The sequence below is a fragment of the Lipotes vexillifer genome, unplaced genomic scaffold (assembly GCF_000442215.2).
Source record: "Lipotes vexillifer unplaced genomic scaffold, Lipotes_vexillifer_v1.1 scaffold440, whole genome shotgun sequence".
In the NCBI taxonomy this organism is placed as follows: Eukaryota; Metazoa; Chordata; class Mammalia; order Artiodactyla; family Lipotidae; genus Lipotes; species Lipotes vexillifer.
In genome coordinates, this window is record NW_006778543.1 from 1,253,538 (window position 1) to 1,270,664 (window position 17,127).

The following is a 17,127-nucleotide window of genomic DNA, read 5'->3' on the forward strand; positions in this document are numbered from 1 at the left end:
TCCCTACAAGTTATGAGAAGATCTTGGTACTGTACCAAACTACTGCCCCATGCTTGTTAGGGAAGAGTAGGATACTCAGGGCAACCCAGAACCTGAAGACCCGCTTCTGGCCAGGTTTCCCATGATATAAGCTGTTTATCACCTCTCAGACTCATGTCCTAGGTCTCTGGCCTATGACTTTCTTTTGTCATTGATCCCTCTTGCCCTGCAGGAATTTCTGAGTCAGTGATCTCCCCTGTGCTAGAAGCATGGCTTCCATTTCTAAGTGTCCTTCTCTGCCATAAATGCATCTTCGACACTCCCCCGTCCTTAGATTTTCAATAATTTATTTTCCATTTCTCTCAATTTTTATACTTACTGAATTATACTGCATCATTAACATGTGAATTTATTAAATTATATTTATTATGTATCCATATTTTAAAACAAATTTATTATGCAAAGATATATGAGACATTCATGTAATATACGTTATTTGCCTTTACCCACCCTGGCATCCTTGTAGATTTCACTCCCCTAAGGTATCCACCCCTTCATGAAATTAATTTTGCTTCAGGACAAATACAAATGGAACAAAGGACTCTTGCCTTAAGCAAGTCCAGAAATGTTATCTTAAGATTAATATTCTTTCTATTATTTTGTACTTGGTTTATTTCACGATTTGGAAATCTTAAACCATAAAAGTGAAAATAAAGTTTCTGATCCACAGTAGGCCAAAAGCGTGCTTGAAACTCTGAGAGATACAAGTGATGATGACAGAGGGAAGTCTGGAAAATGAAGGTCCTCCTCTTGTCCCCAGCACCTAACCCAGTGCCTGGCATCTAGATGGACTTTGGGAATTATTCATAGAACTAGTGATGAGACACTGAGAGGACTCCTGCCTGGATATGGCAGGACAGCAGAGCCCTTCATGCTGCTGTTGAAACAGGTTTTGGCTTCAAAAAGTAAAATCCAACCTTCCCTTCAGCTTTGCAACACTTCTGCTGAGTCCTGGAAAGGAAAGGGAGGTAAGGACTCCATAGATGACAATTCTATAGTAGAGTATCATAATTCTAAGGATACAGTATTATTTCAGAAGAAATATAATTACATATGCACATGGTATCAGTTGGTTATTCACATCTCCTGGACTTCCAGTTACGGGGGTGAATACATTGTTTGAGTCGATTTTCTGTTTCTTGCAGCCAAAAGCATTCAAAGATATCCAGATAGGGGTTTGGGTTTCACAGATGTATGTCTTAGTCAGTACTCATCAAATGGTGCATTTCATTATACATAAGTTTTATCTCTTAAAAAAAAAAAAGATCCTTGTAGCAACATGAATGGTCCTAGAGAATATCATAGTAAGTGAAGTCAGTCAGACAAAGACAAATAACATATGATCTCACTTATACATAGAATCTAAAAAACGGATACAAACAAACTTATTTACAAAACAGAAATAGACTCAGACATAGAAAAAAACATGGATACCAAAGGGAAAGGTGGGGAAGAGCGATAAATTAGGAATTTGGAATTAACAGATACACACTACTATATATAAAATAGATAATTAAGGACCTACTGTATAGCACAGGGAACTATAATCAGTATCTTGTATCACGTGCTAAAGCAAGCACGGTGGAATGTTAATTGTGGAATCCAAGCGGTGGAGAAAAGGACGTTCACTGTAGAATTCTTTACACTTTTCTGTATGTTTGAAATTTTTCGTAATAAAATGTTGGAGGAAAAAGCTCTAGTTCACTCTTGTTCCTTATATTTGAATGTCCTTAAATACTCTGTGATAACTTTTGGCTCTTGTAAGTATGGTAGCAGGATAAGTGTACTTTATCATGGCAACTAAGGTCTATTCATCCTCTCTCATGAAGACAGGTTATATCAGAGTCTACAAAACAGTCATTAATAAAGTAAATTCTTTTTTTCCCCAATATTTATTAATAAACATAACACTAATTGCCTGGCATAGTTCTAAGTGCGATACAAATATCAACATATCATTCTAAGACCAATTTACTGAAGTCTATTTTCATCACCAGTTTACAGACTAAGACACAGATTCATGAAATAACTAACCCAAGGTCATCCAGCTGGTAAATAACAGAATCAGGGTTTAAGTCGAGGCATTCTGATTCCAGTCTATACACTCTTCAGCCCTGTACTTTCAATCCAATATAATCAACATGTGATCCTTTTCAGCAACTTCATCTGTGATCTCTGGTTATTTCAAGAAAACCTTAGAAACCACAAATAAGTCATGCTATTTGGTATAGACCAGTAATGAGCAAATTTTTTAAAATGTATTAATAGCTATCTTTTTAGCACTTCATTTGTTGTATCTGTGTTGTGTATGTGTGTGCTTCATTTATTGTTTTACTCTTTAATAAACTTATTTTAGAACAGTTTCGGATTTAGAGAAAAATCGTAAAGATATAACACACACCACTAATATGGCAAATTTGATACAACTGGTTAATACTGATACATTATTATTAACTAAAGTTCATACTTTAGTCACTTTTCCTTAGTTTCTTTTTTTTTATTTTTAAAATGTCATTTTACTTTTTTTATTGGAGGATAATTGCTTTACAATGTTGTGTTAGTTTCTGCTGTACAATGAAGTGAATCAGCTATATGTATACCTATATCCCCTCCCTCTTGGACCTCCCTCTCACCCCCCTGCCATCCGACCCATCTAGGTGGTCACAGAGCACCGAGCTGAGCTTCCTGTGTGTTATAGCATGTTCCCACTAGCTATCTATCTTACTCATGGTAGTGTATATATGTCAATCCTAATCTCCCAATTTGTCCCACCCTCCCCTTCCCCTCTCTGTGTCCACATGTCCATTCTCTACGTCTACGTCTCTATTCCTACCCTGCTAATAGGTTCATCTGTACCATTTTTCTAGATTCCACATATATGCGTTAAGATACGATATCTGTTTTTCTCTTTCTGGCTTACTTCACTCTGTATGACAGACTGCAGGCCCATCCACATCTCTACAAATGACCCAATTTCATTCCTTTTTATGGCTGAGTAATATTCCACTGTATATATGTACCACATCTTCTTTACCCATTCATCTGTCCTTGGACATTTAGGTTGTTTCCATGTCCTGGCTATTGTAAATAGTGCTGCAATGAACACTGGGGTACGTGTGTCCTTCTGAATTATGGTTTTCTTAGGAAGTAACTTTTAACAAATGTGAAGGAAAATGAATCATGGTTATGCATCAGATAACTGCCTTAAAACCTCACCTCTAAACTGATCATTGTTGTCTGTTTTTAAGAAGAAAATAGTACAAGTAGGAGCTTTGGTAAAGTCTTATTTTATCAACCTTCCTATAGCTTAACTAAAGATGATATAAGAGGCACTTGGCATCTAGATGTAAAATACAGTCATATAGCACCACTGCTTTTTGCAGTGAATACATTCTGTGAAAGTCACTATCATTTATGGAAATGTTAATGAGCAAAGGTAAGTAGAACTTTTATAAAAATATTCAGTGAAAACAGGGTCCAAGTTTACCCCATTCTCCTTTCCTCCTGGGGAAGAGGAAAGGAATCGGGAAGCAAAACAGTACCTCTACAATCCAAAAGTTCACGCTTTACTGGACTCAGTATATGTGCCTGAAAATAGTGTGCAAACCGTATAAAAAGAATTGCATTTTTTTTTTCCCTCGGTACGCGGGCCTCTCACTGTTGTGGCCTCTCCCGTTGCGGAGCACAGGCTCCGGACGCGCAGGCTCAGCGGCCATGGCTCACGGGCCCAGCCGCTCCGCGGCACGTGGGATCTTCCCGGACCAGGGCACGAACCCGTGTCCCCTGCATCGGCAGGCGGACTCTCAACCACTGCGCCACCAAGGAAGCCCAAGAATTGAATTTTAAATAGAAAACTAACCCAGGATCCTCAACAAAAAATGTGCTAAATCCTTTTTTAAGATGGAAAAAAACAATCCTTTCTTAACATATCCTTTTTGTAAATTTGCACATTTATACACTGGTTGTTCTTAAGCCAGTACCTCGTTATATATCTCTACACTAACCCCGCCCAATCCCCCTTGTTTTTTATTTGTTTGTTTGTTTGTTTTGTGGACACACCACTCATAGTGTATTCCTCCAGAATTTTACAACTTGTTAGAAAATGGCCAACTTCACACATAATAAAAGCACAGGGACTAACCTAACTGTAATAAAAATAGGATAGCATGAAACGAGGCTTTCTCTCTTAATGAGGGAATGTTCATTCTGATCTTCTTTTGTTTCTCACACTTTAAGTCATGATCAGAGAAGCTACTGAGCACTCTTGTACTAGGACTGGTCCTTCTGAAGCCTACCTGATCTGCCACAAAGCACAAGGTTCGGTTCTCTGGGGCTGTAACAGTTTCACCACCCAAAGGAGAGCCTCACAGAGCTGGATGATCAAAATAAAGCCAAGACCTAAGTGGGTGCTGAGCCACAGTTTACTTCAATGAAAGGAACCTCTGGGTAAATATCAGAATCAGAAATCTGTAGGTACAAGTGTTGCAGGGAGACAGTGTCATCAGGATTAAAACAAATAACAAACACATACCACCAACAATAACAAAATCACCAGAAGCCGCTAAAGGTTCCAAGTGGAAAGATTTGAGCCTTTCTCTGATGACACTAGCTGCTATCTACCTCCTCTGCAGCTGCCGTGGGCTTCCCCCAGCTGGGGGCCCTGGCATTTGTCCCCTCTCGTCACACCCTAGCAACAGCTGTTATCAAAAAACTGCACAGATGAAAGGATATCTCGTCCCCCACTCCCAGGTGTGTTTTCTTTCTCCATCTCGCCTCTCCTACTCAACCTTAGAAATATTTGAAAAGCTACAGAAAAGTGACTCTGTGCAGACGAGAGTAAATTCCTGCTCTCTCTGAACTCTTCCAGTTTGGGGCCATCCCAGCCCTGATGAAAATAGCTCCTGTTGCCCCTGCTGGCACTGCCACGGGAACAGCTGTTTACAAGCAGGCTGTCTGACCCGCTAAGCTCTCTCCCCGCACTCTGTCTCCACTGGTGTTCCCCCAGCATCTAATAATCCATAAAAACAGTCACTGACATAAGCTTCCAAGTTTGGTTAAAGCTGATAATACGGGGACAAGGATCCCAGATCTGGGACCCATCTCTGCTTGGTAGATAATGAGGAAGAGAGAAAAGTGTGATGACTTACTAGGTAGAAAGAGAGTTGATGACTGTTTCCTTTGTCTTTTCCTAATCACTAAACTCATAGACACCAACCATTTAAGAGCCGCCACCTAATAAAGGGACGTGAGTTCCTGATCCAAATAAATACTAGAAATTATAGGAGAGGAGAATACTCATCCATCACCTCTCATTCTCTTCTTTTGAGGTGTGTTTATTTAATAACTTATTTTCAGGTTTATTGATTCCAAAGTCGACAGAAGCCAGAACCTAAATATCAGCATTGGCCTTTTAGAAAAGTAACCACAAACATATTACTCAGAAACAATCAACACTGCACTCATTTCAAAAACAGGTTTACGTAAGGATAAGTGCATGAAGGTGTACAATAATTCCACAATCATATACTGAGCACTTACTAAGTGTCTTCCATTTGCACGAGGGTTTTGGCAAGTGACAAAGTACGTGGGCTCTCTCTCCAGGGGAGAAAGGAGTCTTTACTGAGCTTGCTATGTGCCAGGACTGTGCCTGCTGTCCCCACATCCAGTGTGTGAAGCAGAAAAGATGTTCGTAGGAACAGGGTCTGTATATGAGAAAAGCCTCTGGTGTAAAGGCAGTTCATCACTCTGCACGAGGCTTGTCTGCACTGACTCCAAATACAGTCATTTGCCGTTTCCTAAAGTTCTCCCTTTTTCATCTGAATAGGTGGTAATTTCCCAAGGCCAGGATATCCTCTCTGCTTATTAGAAGAATAAAAGCATATTCCTCCTGCTTGGATCCCTACATTTCAGTAGTAGCATCTGGGCAGTAGCTTTCCCTCTATTCCCTTTGGTTACAATGTCTAGTAGAGCTAGGCTTCCATATTAACGGACACCAGTACGGGCTACCCCCTAAGACATTCTCTAAGCCAATTTTGAAGTTCCTTAAGTTCAAAGTGCAATAAAAACAAACTACAGTTGACCCTTGAACAACTGGGATTTGAACTGCTCAGGTCCACTTATACTTGGATGTTTTCAATATAAATACTACAGTACTACATATTTCATGATTGGTTGGATCTGTGGATGGGGAACCAGGGATACAGAGAACATCTGACTATAAAGTCATACTCGGATCTTCAACTGTGCAGAGGGTGGGTGCCGTAACCCGCGCATTGTTCAGGGGTCAGCTGTATTTCTCCTTGTTCTGTTCTGTATCTCTAAATTCCATATCTCATATTTACTTTATTGTAGATTGGCCTTTGGTTCCAGAAGCTGACTTTTACCTTCTATCTGCATACTGCATTAACACTGGCAAAGCAAATTCAAAAAAGCAACTCAATATTGATTTAACATGTTTTTATGAAAAAGGCAATAGCAAAGGCTGTAAGAGTCTGGAAAGGCAGAGTCTGGTGTAGCAAAAAGGCAATACATCAAACAATTTGAAAGAACTGCAATTTCCTACAACTTAGCTAAAACTCATTGCCTCGTAAATTGCTTTTAGGGACCCAGCTTTAATGACTGGATAAGACTGTTGTAATTAGCATATTTAGTCTAGGTAGGTGAGCATAACTGAAAAGCTTGAGGTGTTTTCTCTCTTAATTAAGCATTCCTCATTACATTCTTAATTCTGCCCCTACCCCACTCCCATCCTCACAGCTGGCAAAATAGTGAACTGTAATTTATCTTCCCATTAAAATGATTACAAATTCAGAATGAGTGGAGTTCAAATTAAGTTTCCAAAACCATATGGCAAGGGAGACCCACTTTAAAAGTTAACGGAGAAACTGACCATTCTATCTTGTAAAAACATAAACACTTCTAGAAATTAATTAGCTTTTTCCCGACAGAAGGGAAAAATCATTTGTCTACTTGCTTGTTTGCAAAAGTTCTCATACCAGAATATCATAGTCTTATATGTATGATTCTGTTTTACACTGGTCTTACCCTGACACTTCTTAACCCTCTAAATTGTAATCTAGCATTTTGCTTAAGAGCAAGAACTCTCAGCTCTAGCACTTTCTGGCTGAAAAATCTATGGCCAGTTAGCTTACATACTTCGTTCCTCAGTTTTCCCATCTGTAAAATGAGGATAGCAAGTATATCTTCCACACAGAGTAGCTTATAAAGCTTAAAGGCATATATATGCTTTTGATAATATATATTAATATATATATATTTCTAATAATATATATAAGCACTTGGAAGAGTCTTTGGCAGGTAATATATGCCATATAGGTATTATTGTTATTATTATCATGCCTACCATTACCACAGAGAGAATAGTGATATTCATTGGCCTTCTTTATTTAAATGCTCTATTACAAACCACTTTCTTGCTAAGTATCCCTGGGATTAATCTATAGAAGAAACAGAAGGTGGATTTTGGATGCTGTAATTAGAATGTCAGTTATGATTGCATGACAAATTTCAAGATAAAAGATTTATATATAAAACATAAAAATAAATAATGATTTTAAAAGTCATCGTATGAAACCTCACTAATATGAATGATTTTTATATGGTTAATTATCTTCAAATCAGGAATGTTCTGAGACAATTTTCTGGACTATTTATGGTATATCTTCTCTGTGCTGTATCAAGAATAATACTATTAAAAGATATACGTAAAATATCAGTCCCATCTGGTGTGGTAGTAATGTGTTATCAAGATAATGATAAATATCATCACATTCTTTGGCCAATTCAAAAAGAAAGCATGAAGTTTATTTTTAAAGTTTTAATATTTTGTCTTTCATCACTCTAATGTGTCATCCAAATGCATTTTTGTAGTAGTTTTATTGAGATATAATTCACACACCACATAATTCACCCATTTACTGTATATAATTCAATGGTTTTTAAGCATATCCACAGAGTTATGATATCATCACTACAATCAAGTTTAGAACATTTTCATCATCCCCAAACGAAACTCTACACCATCAACAATCACCCTCCATTCCCCCTCCCCACCGCCACTGGCAACCACTTTCTGTCTCCACAGATTTGCCTATTCTGGACATTTCATATAAATGGAGTCATATTGGGTTGGCCAAAAAGTTGTTCGGGTTTTTCCATAACATGGAAAACCCGAACGAACTTTTTGGCCAACCTCCTAATATGTGTCTTTTTGTGTCTGCCTTCTTTCACTTAGTATCATGTTTTCAAGGTGCATCCATGTTGTAGCATATATCAGTACTTTACTCCTTTTTATTGCTGAATAATACTCCCTTGTATGAATAGACCACACATTATTTACCCATTCATCAGTTGGTGGGCATTTGAGTTGTTTCTGGTTTTGGCTATTATATAAAATGCTGCTGTGAAAATTTGTGTACAAATTTTTACGTAGACATATGTTTTTGTTTCTCTTGAATACATACCTAGGAGTAAAACTGCTGGGTCGCATGGTAATTCTATGTTTAGTCTTTGCGGAAATACCAGAATGAGTTCCAAAGTGGCTGCATCATTTTACCTTTCCACCAGCAGTGTATAAGGGTTCCAATTTCCCTGCATCCTTGCCAACAGTTCTCATTATCTGTCTTTTTGATTATAGCCATCCTGGGGATGTGAAGTGGTATCCAAATGCAGTTTTAAGATACAAAAACACTCAGATACATTGAGCAAGGAAGTAAAATCTTTCACGACAAGGGAAAGCACAAAGAGATTAGGAAAAGGATCCTGTAGTCAGGCTGGAGAAGAAAGCAGGAGATGTTTTTAAATGTTACTCAATTTAATATCCTTATGCAACCAGCTGCCCTTACCAAAGTGTCAGGATTACGAAGCCAACCCCCAATTTCACATCTGGAGTTTATAATAATCACAGCAACAACTACTCTTGATTTATTGATTTATTTTACAAAGTTCCTTCCCATGTTATACCCCATTTGCTCCAACACCACAGATCTTACATGGGACGATATTATTATTCCCATTCTGCAGGCACAGTCGCTGAGGCCCAGAGTGGCTAACTGACTTGCCCAAGCAAAAGTAGTTCAAAACAAATACATACATCCATATATACACCCATAAATAAATATTAAATTGATAAAATTCACAGAGCTGGACCTGTGAATTTGTATTTCAAATCCCAATCCTGGTGTCTCCTTTCCTTACCACCTTCATTCACCTCATCTTTGAAGACCCAGAAAGCAATGGAAAGGAAAGAGAAGGCAGAGAGGAGGAATTGTCTGTGTGTCTGTGAGTGTGTGAGTGAGTGTGTGTGTGTGTGTGTGTGTGTGTGTGTGTATAGCAATTAGAGGCAGGAGGCCTGGACATCACAAAGTCCCCACAATCCGCCTGTGAGAAAGCAGTTAGGGATGTGAAAACATGTTGTGACAGTGACAGCCAGGAAGGCTGCATCTCTACTCCTTTATGAGAGGTTCTTCCGGTAACCAAGAAGCTAGTGGCATACATGGCCACTTAAATCCCTAAATTCTGAATATTACATTATCTATACTTACAATAGTATATTTAATTACATACACTAGTTATTCAAATATTCGAGTAATTACTATGTACTCTGTACTCAGCACAGTGCAAAGATGGTAGAGATTTTTAAAAAGCAATGATGACAGTTTCCCAAAGTAAAACTAAGTAACTAACATTTACTAAGCCTTTTACATGTAGCACCTCCTCATTTAATCCTCACAAAATTCCTGCAAGAGAAGTAAAACAGAGGCACAGAGAAGTTAAGTAAATTGTCTGCAAGTCACAGGACTAATAAATGGTGGAGACAGAATAAGAACCCAGGCAGCCTGTGTTCTTAACCACCAACCAATCTTTTCTGCAAGATCTTGCTCAGCTGGAAGTCACGTGTGGTGACAGGCAGAGACCAATAACACTCGTTAATTCCAACAACCATTTGTTGAATGCTCTTCAATACATGAAGCCCAGGGGAAAACTCTCACAACAACCCTATGAAGTGCTATCTTCATTGCCTTTCTACAGGTGAGGAAACAGAGGCTCAGAGAAGTGAATTAATTTGTCCAAAGTCACAGAACTATAATAGCTAAGGCTGGCATGGTGCATACTATATCCCAGGCACTGATCTAAGCACTAACTCATCTAATTAATCCTCATCACAGTACAGAGGTAGGCTCCATTATTACTCATCATTCTTAGTGAAGTAACTTGTCCAAGGTCCCACACTAGTAAGTAGCAAACCCAGATTCACTCTGGTTTTAAAGTCCTCCTCAAAACAACTTAATGTTAACTCTTGGCAACAAAGTGGCTGAGCAGAAATTCAAACCCAGGTCTATGCAACCCGAGTGTGAGACAGCCCTCTATCTTCTTACCAACACACTAAGCCTAGCCCTCAAACTTGCTGCCGTGCAGAGGGGTGCCTGGGAGGAGGGGAAGTGCTCTGGGGACCTCCCCAACCAAGGAAGGGTATTTAAGCATCTCGAAGGAGAAAGTGCTTTCTGGACAAACAGAGGCACCCTTCAGTTTATTATTTTAAAGGAAGTGAAACATACCCAATTGAAGAGCAAATAAATTATTAAAGTGTTTCAAGGTGAATCAGAAAAGCTTTATTTTGATTTTTTTTCAGTTAGAAAATCTCTTGATGGAAAAGCTTTTATTCCCTTTAATTCTGACTATACATTAAAAAATCATCAAGGGATAGAAATGCCCAATTTGCCTCTTGTAATTTTAAACTCAATTAATTCTGACCTCCAATATTTACTTTCTCAATCTAAGGGCAGCAAGCAGGGTGGTTACCAGACCTTTAGGGATCGTTGCAAGAGTCTCTCTCCTTCGGGTCCTGAAACAGCATTTTAGAAACCAAAATGAGCCTGGAGATTCAGGCCAAGAACTACAAGTAAGAGGCAAGCGCACCGTTCCGATGGGACAGGGGCCGGCATGCAAATTTTGGCTCAACCACTGTAAAGCTAAGGGGTTTTTCCCCCTGGCAAACTGATTAATGACCACGAGACGGGCAGCTGCGGAACCGGTCATACCATAAGGAGAATTCTCAAACATGAATCCAAGAAGGACCAGGATGGGATGGAAATGATAAAGTGAGCGGGAGGGGGTCCTGAATCTGGGGGTAACTGCCTGTCCTGGACGCAGTGACACACATCAAGCCCCAATTCTTGCAGCAGCCGGGGGCTAATGGACCCTGCTGCCCAAAATGTGCGCGCTGGGGGAGCTGGCAGCAGGGCAGCGGGACAAGGTGCCTCCACGCCCCCTTGCGGACCCAAATAATGACTGATGAGTATGTGCCAATTAAGTGATAGGTACAGTGTTTCAGAAATGTTCTCAGTTTAGCCCCCACCACAACCATTCAAGGAAGTTGCCGTGATCAGCCCCATTTTACAGATGAAAATACTGAGGCTCAGGGGAGTGAAGCCAGACTTGCAAGCCAAAAGTAAAACCTTAAGTGAAGGGGATTTGGTCTGGCTCCTTTTAGCTAGGAGTAAAGGGGCTGGGGTTGGGGCCGGCGGGGGCCCTTCACCCGCTCCTCTCGCTCTCTGAGCGGAGGAGGAGCTAGCTGTCAGCCAGGAGGCCTGGCAGCTCCCGGGTGCCCGGGCAGAGAGGGCGCACGCGGTGGGCAGCAACGCGTCTGCGGGGCGCAGGGCTGCAGCAACTGGGAGAGGGCGCAGCAAGCACCGCGCGCCCGCCTGCGTCCGCCTCGGGAGCCCCACGTCGGTCCGGAGTCCTCAGGGCGCCAGATTGCAGCAGCTAAGCGGGGGCGCGGCGCGGACGGTCGACGCGTCCGCAGGCGTCCCGGAGCGCCGCGCGAGTCGCTAGCCACGAGCCACGGCGCGCGCGCGACTGCCAGGGACACTGACTGGCAGTGCCACCGCTAGCCACCCCCGGCACTGCCCCTCATCTTACCGTAGCTGCTCTCCGGTGACCAGGACCTCAGCCATGCGCTCCAGCTCCCTTTGCTGCGCCCCGCCACTCCCGCTGGTGCTGCTGTCGCTGCCACCGCTGCCAGCGCTGTTGCCCTCCTCCATGGTCGGGGCTGCGCCGCTACCTCTGTCTTCGCTGTCCGCCGCGGGTTCGGGTATTAAATCAGCCTGCCCTCACTGAGGCCTCCCCCGCCATCTTTGTTAGGGGCCGTCCCGTAGTTCAGACACGATTGGCTGGAGAGGGAATCCCTTGTGGGTAGGCTGAGGCGCTCCGAGAGTCCGCCCCAGTAACTCCAGCTTGGGGGCGTGGCTGGAGCCCCGCGTGGTCGGGGGCGGGGCGAGAGAGGAAAATATCAACATCTGGGCGGGGGGCGGTTCCGAACTAATTGTGCTGTTTGATGTCGAGTTCGTTGTGGACCTCTTCCTTTACCCACAAAGCTCATGCTGTGGGATCCTGGGGACGGGCGGGGAGGTTACTAGGCAAGTGTGGAGGCATTTTTATTATAATGTCCGTGTCCCAAATTGCCAGAGAGTGAAATTAGTAATTCAGCTAAATAGTGAACAATGAAGGCTGTACATGTCATTGCAGGACTTTAAGAAATTAAAGCAACCGCCTCACCAAAGACAGCTTACTTACCTTACGGTGTAGTCAATAAAGAACGCTGGCCTGGGAATCAGACAGACCTGGGATCCAGCTCCACACCTATAATTTTGTAACTAAATGTGCTTAATTCCCAGTTTCTTCCTTTACAAAATAAAAATAATTGTGGCTATCATCTGTTGACAATCTGCTGCATTAAAGATGCTTCAGGTAGTTGTTACCGTCTTTAACTGCAACAAATTATACAATGAGTATTGTCCTCGTTTTACTCAGGAAGCAGGCCGGGAGATATGGGGTAACTTGATCCAAATTCTGCATAAAGTAGGAAAATCGTTTAACAGAAATAGAGGTCCCGGAGATAACGAGATTAACTAGCTGTTGCTCATGTTTTAATTCTGTAATCATTACATAGACTATCAAAAGTTTGCCTGGGGGGGCTTCCCTGGTGGCACAGTGGTTGAGGGTCCGCCTGCCGATGCAGGGGACGAGGGTTCGTGCCCCGGTCCGGGAGGATCCCACATGCCGCGGAGCGGCTGGGCCCGTGAGCCATGGCCGCTGGGCCTGCGCGTCTGGAGCCTGTGCTCCGCAACGGGAAGTTTGCATGGGCTTCAAGCTCAAAAATGAAGTTTCTATCCTGATTCTGTCCTTTACCAACTTTGCAAACTTATGCTAGTTACTTAGCTTTCCTGGGCCTCAATTTCCTATCGATAAAACAGGAATAATTCCTACTTTATAGGGATGTTGTGTGGCTTAAATGAAATAACAGTACGTAAAATTTCCAAGTACATGCTATGTATTCAATAGATGTTCTCTTTAATATCATTACTGCTTTTAATACGAAGAAGAGAAAGAAGGAAAAAAAGAAGAAATTCTTGCCAGATACTTTCCATTATGAGTTTTTGATGCTAGACAAAACACTTTTCCTCAAGTTATCTCTAATGAATTTTTTTATTATTAATAGGCCTTCAGAATGAAGAAAAGAGAAGTGCAGACCTAGCCCCACTAAATCTCTCTTTGATTTAATGGTTTTAAGCTTTTTGAAAGTGCAAAATGTAAAAAGAAAGATTTACCTATTCCTAATTATCCATTCTTCAAACAACATTTAGATTTATCCAAAAGCTCTATCTACATATTGTAAATCGTATCACTATTATGATTGTCTTCTGGTTTTTCTCCCTTTAAATCTAGTCATGTGTGGTTTGAATTCAGACAGATTCCTTTACCTGAAAAATAAAAATGAAAAAAATTTTTTTGTAAAATACTTTCTTGTTTGTTTCTGATAAAAAGTTCAAGATCAAAAACTTTTATCATACAAGTTTATGATAAAAAAAAACTATTAAAAAAAGCACCTTAACATAAGGGGAAAAAAATCAAGTCAGTAACATACCTGATACCACTACTCCAGTGAGAGATAGTGAAGAATTTATTTTTCATGCTTGATGAGAAGGGTGTGTGTGTGTGTGTGTGTGTGTGTGTATAGATGTGAACAGGAAATGGGGAATTGGCATGCTATTATTGTTTTAACCTTTCTTTTGACATATGAGACACATCATGTTCCATTGGGTTAGAAGACAGACCCTTTTTCCTAACTTAGGGAAATGTTAGTGAACTGACTCTTGAGGACATGTGAGCATAAATGCCAGGACTCTGAGCTCTGGAGCAACTGGTCCCAGAATAAAGTGTGATCTATAGGTATTGCTAGATGAGAGAAGGGTGCTGAAATGGCAATTAATCCAAGATCTTCAAAGGGCTAAAAATTCCAGCAGATCTTGGTTTGACTCCTGGCTCCATTAGAGAAAGTTCATTATCTTTTCTATGTTTTTTCCCTTCTTTGTAAAGTCAGGATCATACCACCAATCCCACTGGGTTTGGGGGAGGATTAAATAAAATTGAATAAGCCCACTTGTCATAGGTAGAAAGTATTAAATGTGAGGCTTCTCCTCCAGCGCGCCCTACTCACCGGCTTCACGCCTTCTGGCCGTTTTGGTGTTCTGGAGCCAGTGCTTCTCAAACTTCTGGTAGATAAGGACCAAATGTGTGTGTGTGTGTGTGCTTGCACAGGCGTGTGCCTATGTGTGTTTTCAATCCACTGAAGACTGACACTTTGGTAAAACACAGTAAAAAAGAAATTTAAAAAACATACAAAGCACAAGCCCCAATTTTTTATTGTTGTGGTCAACAGAAAACTGTCAAATTTCTATAAACATTTATAAATGATTTATCTCAATATCCGTATGTCTCAGTGTCTCTCAATACAGGTAATGGTTACCAGCTGCCAACCACACTTTGAATAGTTCTGGAAAAGGGTGAGCAGCAATGTGAGATGAACTTGATTAAAACCTGTGAGAGAATACTGTCAACTACGAAGCTTAATAGCATGTTAGCTATCATCACTGTTATTGCCTCTCCGTATATACCTGTATTATTCCCACCTGATCTTAAAGACAACTCAAACCCCACCTTCTCTGTGCTATCTCCTTGCACTTCCCAAAGTGGTGTGTTGCTCTTGTCTACACATTCTCATAGTATTCGAAGACGTACGTTATTCTTAACCATTAATGGAAGTCTGGAATCTCCAGCTGCCATAATTTTTATTCTCCTTCTGTGAATGGAAGCAGATTGATGGTTTAGCAACATCCTGTCCAGATATTTCTGTTGATCATTTAAGAAGGGAACTTGTCTTTAAAAATTAAATGTAAAGATAGAGAAAAATTAAGTATTCATGTGTTCATTACTCGCACCCATTTTCAATATTTTTGTCACCTTTTTGTAGTGATAGATATAAAACATTACAGATAAATTTGAGGTCCTCCAGGCCCAGCCCTGTTCACTCCCAAGTTCTTAATGCTGTAAAGGTGTCAAAAATACTTAATCTTTGGTATATGCTTCCACCTAGTGGTCCATTTTGCAATGACACTAAATGATACTGGGTCTCCTGCAGGAAAATGGCCACGCTCAGGAAGGCTTCGGGGAAATTTGGATGGGGTTGGGGAGGAGGGTGTAGTTTGTCTCCTTATTGGGCGTGTTCCTGGCTTTTAGTGAGCATGGACTAGGGATACTAGGTATTCTCATTTTCTTGAGATAACACCTCACAAAGAAGAAATGAATTGTCCTAAATCCTGAATGTTTTTCCTATGTCCTGTGGGATCTTCAAGTGTAAGAAAAACCTGTTTGCAGTTAACTGAGCTTTAACCTAATTTGGTTTTACATAGAAACACAAGATATTTTTAAATTTTTAAAATGTAATCTTGAATTGTCCATGGATGCAATTATTGTGTACATCAAGAAAAATTTGTACTTTGTTCTGTTCAGAACTTTACCAGAAAAGGTTCATCATTGTATAAAATTGCTTCACCCACCATTTGCGTGGTACCGTGGGAACAACACACCTTTTTCAGTGCATTTGTTAGATACTGCATGCCTGTGTGTGTATTCGCATAGGAATATATTAAGCCAAATTGTAAAATACCAAATATAAAAAAGAAGTGATGGCAATATTCAGTTAAATATTGTCTTAATTCTGTTATTCTAAAATTATTCATTAGTTATAAATATCTGATGACCACACTAGGCCTTCTACTAGAGTCATTTGAATATTAAAATACACATTATTTTGTTATATGTGATTTTCCTTTTCTATTTCTTCCCTATATTTCAGCATAAGGGCATCATATTGATTTTCTTTTAAATAATGCACCTAGAAAGTTTATGTTCTCTATGAATTTAATGACAAGAAAATAAAGTGAGCATCACATACTATCTATTATTTTTAAAGGGGACATTGAGTTAGATGGGATTGAGAATTTTTTAATGGAATAATAATGTTATATTTATTGAGCTCTTTCTCTGTGACTGGCCATGCTCAAAGGGTTATACATGTGTTAAACAATTATTCCTCAAAATAACCTTGTGAGTTGGCCACTTTTTTTTTCTTTCTTTCTTTCTTTCTTTCTTTCTTGTTGTTGTTGTTGTTGAAGTATTGTTAATTTACAATATTGTGTTAGTTTCTGGTGTACAGCAAAGTGATTCAGTTATACATGTGTATATTCTTTTTCCTATTCTTTTCCATTATAGTTTGTTACAAGATATTGAATATAGCTCCCTGTGCTATACAGTAGGACCTTGTTGTTTATCTATTTTGTGTATAGTATCAATAGTTTGTGTCTGCTAATCCCAAGCTCCTAATTTATCCCTCCCCCAATTCCCCTTTGGTAACCATAAATTCTTATTCTCTGTCTGTGATCTGTTTCTGTTTTGTAAACATATTCATTTGTATCACTTCTGTTTTTTCGGCTGTGCCGTGCAGCTTGTGGGATCTCAGTTCCCCAACCAGGGATCTAACCCGGGCCCTCAGCAGTGAGAGTGCAGAGTCCTAACCACTGGACCACCAGGGAATTCCCTGTAACACCTTTTAGATTCCACATATAAGTGATATCATATGATATTTGTCCTTCTCTATCTGACTTACTTCACTTAGTATGATAATCTCTAGGTCCATCCATGTTGCTGCAAATGACATTTCATTTCATT

At 40.3% G+C, this 17,127-nt stretch overlaps 1 protein-coding gene and 1 non-coding gene across 3 annotated transcripts in view; both read right to left on the reverse strand.

Moving 5' to 3' along the window:
* The window catches only part of DEPTOR (DEP domain containing MTOR interacting protein), a 145,979-nt gene extending 133,751 nt beyond the window's left edge, over nucleotides 1-12,228 (reverse strand). The window contains exon 1 of one of the 2 annotated variants that reach the window (XM_007451665.1): nucleotides 11,980-12,228. In XM_007451665.1, the coding sequence (XP_007451727.1) occupies nucleotides 11,980-12,101 (122 nt within the window). In that variant the 5' untranslated portion in view covers nucleotides 12,102-12,228. The remainder of the gene's footprint in view (nucleotides 1-11,979) is intronic. The other variant, XM_007451666.1, reaches the window with a different exon arrangement.
* Nucleotides 12,229-16,918: 4,690 nt separating this feature from the next.
* On the reverse strand, nucleotides 16,919-16,991 carry TRNAE-CUC (transfer RNA glutamic acid (anticodon CUC)). Its single transcript has one exon. It is a non-coding gene; the product is annotated as a tRNA-Glu (tRNA).
* Nucleotides 16,992-17,127: the final 136 nt, after the last annotated feature.